At 40.2% G+C, this 8,570-nt stretch overlaps 1 protein-coding gene across 1 annotated transcript in view; it reads right to left on the bottom strand.

Annotated features, from left to right (window-relative positions):
• The window catches only part of SLC9C2 (solute carrier family 9 member C2 (putative)), a 56,916-nt gene that overhangs the window by 24,757 nt on the left and 23,589 nt on the right, over positions 1-8,570 (bottom strand). The window contains exons 11-16 of the mRNA XM_006907908.3: positions 6,691-6,857; positions 6,006-6,113; positions 4,939-5,036; positions 3,729-3,851; positions 2,415-2,613; positions 1,526-1,714 (exon numbers count right to left, since the gene is read on the bottom strand). Coding sequence (XP_006907970.2) covers positions 1,526-1,714; positions 2,415-2,613; positions 3,729-3,851; positions 4,939-5,036; positions 6,006-6,113; positions 6,691-6,857 — 884 coding nt within the window. The remainder of the gene's footprint in view (positions 1-1,525; positions 1,715-2,414; positions 2,614-3,728; positions 3,852-4,938; positions 5,037-6,005; positions 6,114-6,690; positions 6,858-8,570) is intronic.

Here is an 8,570-nt window from a genome sequence, read left to right as displayed (position 1 = left end):
ACCCGTGTTTTAACAAGTCCCCCAGGTGACCACATGCGCACTCGAGTTCGAAAGCCACTCTCTAAAGAAATAACAACTTACTAGCTGCCACTGCTCTCCCCCGCATTCTCCACACCCCTCCCCGATTTTAGGAGACAAGCATGGGGGTCCTATAATTTGGGTGACAGTTACCAAGCAAATACATCATCTCTCTGCACCTCGGTTCCTTCACTTGTGAGATAAGGACCTGAGGGTGTCCAAGTTCCTTCTCGGCTCTAAGTTTCTCGATTCATCGGCTGCGGCAGGAGAATGTAGTGACTGAGGACCATGGGATTTTCAGTGCAAACCTCCCTGGGCTCAAACACCAACTCCTGCTCGCTACCCCTGTGACCCTGAACTACTTATTTAGTGATTTTGAAGGCTCAGTGTCCTCGTCTGCGAAACGAGGACATCAGAATGTAAGAAGCAGGATCCCAGTGGAGCTGCTCCTCACAGCTGCCCAAGCCCGGATTCAGGGGCACGTCGGGCGTGCAGGGCACACGGCGAGGGACCGGGTAACAAAGGAGGAAGACGTGAACGGAAGAATACCGGAGCGGAGGACTTGCAAGAGGAGAGAAAAGGGAGATTTTTCTTTTCTTAGCCGGTGTTTCGGTTGTAAACTTTGGGCAGAGGGAGAGATGTTAAAAGAGAATTTTTACTAGTTTTATTCCATGATGCACTGATACCCCGTGAGCTATTCCTAAGAGGATCTAAGCTAAAAGTCTCCAATACTTTTCCAAGCCCTCCAACGCAGGTGCGTTTCTTTGGAAAGCACCTAACTTGATATAACAGTGACAGCTACTTCATAGGGCTAGTATAATATTTAATTAGATAATGTGCTATGTTCCCGGAACATAGTAAGCATTCAATAAAATAAGCTAATCACGATTCTATAAATTACATTAATTAATTACACTGATCCCGTAAATAACTTCATCGAGATTTGCCAGTGTGCTGCTGAACAGAAGTGACAGCTGGGTGACAGTCTAAATGGAGTCGACTTCCACTATTAGACATCTTTAAATCTTTATTTCACCCAGTGAGACTCTTTGCAAAGTATTACTTCTAAAATAACTATTTTCCATTCATCTGTATAAGATCGCTTAATAAAAACAGATAACCCAAGGAAGCTTCTACCTTTCACTTCAAGACCTAGCCTCGGACTACACATTTCTGATTTCTAGGGTAGTTTGTATTATGGCGTAGTTCTAGGGTAGTTTATACTTATGGGAACACTTAGCCCTAATCTCGGTTCATAGGCAAAATTATAAATAATCAAAATTACCCCTTAAGCAGGTTTTGTATATACCGCTCTGTACAGCAGCTCGGTGGCGTGGAGAACCCAGTAGCTGCCTGTAGAGAAGGCGTTCCAGGACGAGACCGACCTCCTTCCCTCGTCTCTTTCCTAACAGTGAGGTTTTTTTTGTTTTTTTGTTTTTGTTTTAAGACCTTTAACCAACAGTATAGAAAAAAAAAAACACCAATATTTAAAAGTGTGAAGTTTTACCTTGATGAGAGGAATAAACCTAAGCATTCTTAAATATCCCAATATTATTGCAATCTGAATAAGAACGAAGTGGTCCGGTCTCAATTTGACAAAATATAGACAAAAGACATCAACAATTCCGATGATCACGATAGAAAATTCCAGAGTATTCCAATGTTGATTAAAATATTTCTTTTTCAAAATTATTATCTGTTTAGAAAACAAATAGAACCTATGTCATTTCATAGCACCTATACAATTATGTGGGGGCGTGGATCTTAAAAATTAAGTTAAATCCTCAACTACAAATGAGTTATATTCCAAAAGTTGGGTTTCGAGTTATTCATTTAGAATTCCAAAAAATTCTTTTTAATCTCCAACATCAAAAACAGTAATTTCATTCAAAGTATATAATCTGTAATGAAGCCGAAATTCCTAAAACAAGGCATGAAAAATAGCAATAAATGGGTTCACTGTGATTCTATTAGTAATAATTAAAGTATGAAGATGGTAATGATGACAAATCATCTTTGAAGTAAAAAGTAGTCATCATATGACAATGAGGACCTAGCAAACCAATTTGTTTTCAGTCACTTATTTATTTATTGGCATCAATACAGGGAGTATTCAAGGGACACATCTGTTCTGGATTTTCAATTCTCTTTACCTGATCTTTGAGACTCTTTCCACTTTTCTGATACTTACTTTATCTGATATCCAAAACCGTGACCATTCTATTGAGTTTATTATTAAACCCAGAAAATTAAAAAAAATTACTTGATTTCTAGGATTCTTTCGACTGTTACAGCAAATGGCTTCTGATATCAAGTCATTTGAAAATATAACCAAAACGAATTCATAATATCTCAATTGTTCTTTTTGTAGGATACATTTCTATTTTAAACAGTACCTTCAACGTTGACTGTAATATAAACAAAAATAGAAAATAGTAGTTTACTGACATCAGTGATAACACATTTAATTCTCTTGCCATCGGCCATAAATGCATTATCATAGGATAAATGTAGATTAATGATACAATATGTCCCGCATATTCAAATTCTTCTGAAAATACAATGTGATGTATAAATATCAGAAATTTATTATTCCTAAAAAAAAAGAGAGATCAAATAAAATGTCGGATCACTTTAAAAGTATAATAATTAAGATCTGAAGTTTAGCATTTGTTTAAATAAAACATTAACTTGAAGAAAGTATAAATAAAATAAAACAGTAGATAAGCAAAAACCTAAAACATACTTTCTATACATAAAAATCATAATGGAGAAAGATAAAAATATGGCTCTTGTTCATCTGTATCAGGGATGGGGAGCTTTTTTTTTTAAAATCAAGGCAATAACACATAGGAAACAATGCAATGATTCATACATTGAAAGCAAGAAACAAATGTAGAGAAAAACATCAGCATCATTTAAAATTAGGAACAGGAAAAAATATTCTATTCAATAATTACCATGACATATTTAAATTTTTTTTCAATCCTCCTAGAGTAGAGCCTTGGTTGTATATACATCGGGTTTTAGTTTTTCACATTTCTCTTTAAACTTAATAAATGGAAGAAAGTAGAAAATTATCAAAATTTATTATGAAAGATAAGTTAACACCCACTTAAAATTTAGTAATGTTGAGGCTCCTGGTAGCTTCTTGTTTTGACATATTCTATTAGTAGAAAAACCTTGTCTCCCTGCTCTAAAAAGTATGTAAGTTCACAGCTTATGTAACAAAGCAAAAAATGCACCCGAGTTGAGTAAAATCTGTATCTTGAGATATTTTGGAAAATTGGTTACAGGTATTATTAATGCTGTGTCATATTTTTTCCTGACTACAGATCACCCTACAGCATGGATGAAATTAAGCTGAGAGCTGGATCTAGTGCACGAATTTGATGCTTCTCACCCTACTCCCGACATTACATCCGGAATACCAGAAGGCCGTGTAGGCTGCCAGGTGAGCACCATGACCCGAAGACATGGCAAACTTGACGAATCCAGATGTGACCATCCCCCTCTCCTTCCCGCTCCTCCCCAACAGACACGTCAGGGAAGCTGCTGGAACAAGATGGCGAGAGAGACACGCTTCGCCACCTCGCCACTGGATCGGGAAGCGTAGTCTGTTTAATGAGGGAAATCCAGGTACTCTATTCTGACGACGCAGAGAGGTCATATTTTCAAATATATTGCTATTAAAAGTTCACAATACTTACTCATATGTACTAAGGGGTAATGGCTTAATTTTATGAAATTCCAAGAAAGTTAACATGTTTTTAAATTTCACAAGCCAACTTCTAGCTTTTACATAAGTTGAAACATCATGAATACTCATGAATCTAACAGAGAAAATACACACACGTTACATTAAAAAGCAAGTGCTACGCTTTGGGGGTAATACACAAGGGAAATTTATACTGAACACAGATGTAACATGGCTATGGTGAACATGCTCCCTCCTGAGCCTGTGTCCAACCTCCCACCCAGTCCTGGTCATGGCACAGGAACATTTTGAGCACAAAACGGCTATTCCTGGAACCCTCCCTGACCTGAGGTCCAACACAGTGAAAGCTTTTCCAGCCCAGTTCTCTGGGGTTCAGAATCAAGCCTCCCTTTGCCATGCCTCGCCTGGCCCAAGCCTCTCCAAAGCTGCAAGGCCCTACCCTTCCCAAGCTTTATCCAGGAACAGATGCTACATCTCCCAGGGACGTGACCGAGCTGCCCGAACGTTGACCGTCACCCAGACAGGACCTCCCATCTCTGCTGCCCCACAGCTTTGTCTTGGACCATCCATAACCTACCATTTCCCAGGACTATGACCAGACGTCAATATATCTCTGAGATACTAAGCTTTTCCCACCTCGTTTGTTGATTCATTTTATTCCCACCAGATTTAGTTGCGTCTGTCAACACCATCAGCGGGCTCATCCTCCCCGCTCCACCACAGGGAGCAGCCTAACGGTAGCCTCCAGGCTTCCCTCCTCCCTCATCCAGTGATTTAGTGAATATGACATAAAGGCAAAATAGTTATGATAGATTGAAACTATCTGGGTTCTCCTTCATGGCTCCCCTTGTCTCTTATCTAATTACACTGCAGTCAGACCTTCCTCCTAATGCCACCAAGGTTATGAACCTTCTGAGGGGAAAAATGTAAACAAGTAGGAAGTAGGTATAGATAGATAGATAGACAGACAAATATGAGTGGGTGAATGAATGAATGTTGGATGGTGGATGGATGGATGGATGGATGGATGGATGGACGGACGGACGGACAGATGGACAGACAGATGGACAAACAGACAGGTAGGTGAAGAGAGATAAGGTAAACAGATTGGTCAGTCTGGACATTTAATTCTCAGTTCTTTCATTCCTTATCACATACCCATTCAATTTTGGAAATGTCAATTAAAAAAGCATTATACTTACTTTCCTTGGATAGGGCAATAGCTTTTGGTTGCACCAATTAATATCCGGGCCGCCTCTACACCAAGGATTCCATCTTTACACTGTTTTTCAAAGCTACTCTAAACATACAATTTTAAATAAAAATGACAAAGGATCAAAACATGAACTCGAATGTAATAAACTCTGCTGACCTTTACATGGCCCTGACTGTCACCACTGAAGTCATTACGCAAAAATATACTTGCGCCCACAAAAATGCTATGGTAGGAAATAAATTGTGTTCAATTTAAATATTTACCAAATATTCATTTCTTACGAAATACTGTCCTGGAAGTTTTAAGAGATACTAAGGTTCCTAGCTTCAGGAAACTCCAGATCTTTACAACTCGAAGAGTTTACACTTATAAATAGCATCTCAGCCTCGACCAAAGCTACCAAGAGAGACAAGTAAATTGTGTCCTTTTTCTTAAAAACTTTTTTCCAGGCTTATTGTGGTACGATTGAGCTGGAACACTGTCACATATAAAGCTTAGGTATACAACGTGACGATTTGATACCCATGTATACTGCAAAATAATTACCACAACAAGGCTAGTAACACGCCCATCACCTCACATACGTCATTACAATTTTTCTGTGCGTGGTGAGAATATTTCCAAGATCCACACTCTTAGCAGTGTTCAAGTATATAGCACAGCATTGTTAACCGTGGTCACCATGCTGCATGTTAGACACCCCAGAACTTAACACTTAAAAGTTTTGCTTTGACCGACATCTACCCATTAGAATGACCTTCTTTGTCTCTTGCGACCAATTTTGACTTAAAGTCTATTTTATCTGATATAAACAGAGCCACCCCTGCTGTCTTTTCCTTATCATTATGTGGGTCTTTTTCCCACATGGTTTTGTGGTGACTAGAAAAATACTTTTCCTTATCATTATGTGGGTCTTTTTCCCACATGGTTTTCTGGTGACTAGAAAAATACTTTTTTTTTCTAGTCACCAGAAAACCATGTGTAAGAATTAAAAGCATTGAAAGAATAAGAAAAAGAAAGAATAAGAAAAAGGAGCATACGAACAGTACCGACCATCTGTATCATAGCTACATGCAGCCTGGCTTCCTCTATTAATACTTCATCTGTTGGAGACTCCTCTTTTTCGTCTTGGGAAACGTAGTAAAACGGGACAGAATCAGACTACGTTTTAAAAGCATACAGAGAGAAAGTTAAAAATAAGTAAAAACGATTAGGAGCTGTCAAATGCTTCACTCAACGAAGACTGCATTAACTCACATCGCAGTTGTGAAAATCAAGGGCCATCTTTAAGCAGATAACGTTCTCCATGTAAGAAATGTGTTCAATCGCAGCTAAATAACTATTGACTGAGGGAGATTAAGAAGCAAAGTTCTTCCCCTACCCGTCTATGCTTGACTGCTCTCTGAAGCAGCCTTTTTTCTGCCTTTTTCTAATACTTCTCCAAGGAGAGATCTCTCCAAGGAGAGTTTCTTAACATGTTGGAAACATCAGCCAGTTTGTAAAAACATTAATTCTCCCGTATTTGGCAAATAAAGTTAGATCACCAAGACCTTCTCTTTAGTGACAGGATTCAAACGAGTCTTTTCGCGAAGATAGCAAAGCTCATAAATACACCCCCCTCGAGTTTTCTGACATTTTAGCAGAATCAGGTTTTTTAATATATTATAATAAACTAAAGCAAGAGAGGCAGAGCCAAGGAGGAAAAGAAGGACTAATTTTTTGCCAGGTATCAACTCACCGAAGTGCTGTATTTAATCTTCACTTTTTCTTCTACTAAGGTCCAATTAACATTTGTCAAAATTTTCTCTGTTTTAAATAAAGTTATTGTGTTCTGTATTATCTCATGTATGTGCTTAATGGCATTTTGCATGGCCATCTGTCTTGGAAGAGAAATAGCAGACAAACCTGTAACAGAGAAGCGAGAGGCTGAACACAATGCACGGAAGTCTGCAAGGCAGGCAGAGACCTGGAAGGTAAAGTGAAATCTTGGCAGCACCTGCATAGCCAAACCAGAGTGCTTAGAGCAAGGACAACGTTTTGTCCAGAATTTTCCAGAAATGTACCCAACTATTTCTTTCCTTTGGCCTATCCAGCTTAACTTGATCTGAATCAACTGCTAAAGAATGTTCTATTAGTTTCCTTTCATTCCCTATAGCTAGAGACTTGACTCGCTATTTCAAGGCACCCCATGGGTGTTTCTCAAAGTGTGGAGCTCCCTGTGTGTTCTACAGATAGCACGGCTGCTTATTAAATTATGCACATCCCTGGGCTCCACACCTGGAGAATCGGATTGGCCTGGGAATTTGCATTTTAACAAGTTTCTCCAACTGATTCTTATACGTAAGGAAATTTAAAGGCCTCTGCAATAGAGATCTCTCAAAAATTTAACACCTCTGTCTCCCGGCCAGCAAATTTACATGTTCAAAACTTGTAGCAGCTTATCTTTTCTTGGGGTATGAAATTACAGCTCTGAGGCTCACTTACCGAAAAGATGAATTTAATTAGTAAGCTTAGCCACCTGACTCAAAATTCCATCCCAAGAAAACTCTTCTTTGTAATTGCATGTGAAATGTCTCGTAAAGAGTTAAAATGGTTTCTAAACGTTCCGGCTTAACTTTATGGCATTCTCTATGGGACGCTGGGTGCAAGAGTAACGTGTGAAATTCTGGGGACTGAAAAAAGGTCTGGGGGCATATCCCTCTCCGTTCTTGAGGGTCCCAAGCAAAGCTGCATTTGACAGTGGGCCAAAGAGTTAGAAGGTGTCAGCTTTGGATTTAAAATTTCCATGGCTGAGACCACACAAGAAGGGAGTTAATTCACTTGCCTGATGATAGCTCACCCGCGTGATGGGGCCAAAGCCACCTCCCAGTTACTCTGGGGAAATGTAAGTGTACGTGGGCCCCTCGGTGGCTCCGGTACGTTTGAATGGACCCCCTTGTTGAAGATGGTCCTGAAGCAGTATGCGGAGGGATCTCTTAGAAGCATCACACCAGATGGAAGAAGCTGGTGTGACACTCTTCCTAATAAAACTCAGTTCTATCAAGCTCCGGTTAATGTGTGCACGTAGTATTTCTAGAAAGGATGAGCATTGATTCTGAGGATAAAGTATTCGCTGTATATTTCTGTTTCAGAATGAAAATTCTGAGGTTTAGGTAATACAATAAAAATTCTGTAATGGAAGAAAAAGAGTAGAAGAAAATCTTACCGAGGCCGTCACACCCCTTGCTGACCATGCCTTTGAAAGGGAGCATGGGAGAAAGGCAGACATTACGTCCCAGGCAGAGAGCAGGGCGGGTCTGGGAGTCACAGGGCGAGCGCTTAGGGATCCGACTAACTGCATTCAGACAGCAAAGCGCAGGCTTTGCTGACCCACACGCACCTTGCCCCGCAAACAAGGCCAAACCCGTAACTTGGGAAGAAAAGCTGCCCCAAACTGGGCCATTTAGCGGTCCTATCCATGTGCTGGAGCCCTTGGCCTTGAGGTGGGCTGTCACCTCGGGTAGCTCCGCAGGGCCACGGCCCAGTTTCAGGGACGGGCAGGACTGTGAGAAGACACTGGCAGGACAGGGAAAACCCCCAGGCTGCTTCCCTGCGTCCTCTCTGCTGACCCAGGCTCTT

This window comes from Pteropus alecto, unplaced genomic scaffold (assembly GCF_000325575.1).
Source record: "Pteropus alecto unplaced genomic scaffold, ASM32557v1 scaffold101, whole genome shotgun sequence".
Classification (NCBI taxonomy): Eukaryota; Metazoa; Chordata; class Mammalia; order Chiroptera; family Pteropodidae; genus Pteropus; species Pteropus alecto.
Note: the sequence above shows the minus strand (reverse complement) of the source record. Positions and strands in the feature narration are given on the sequence as shown.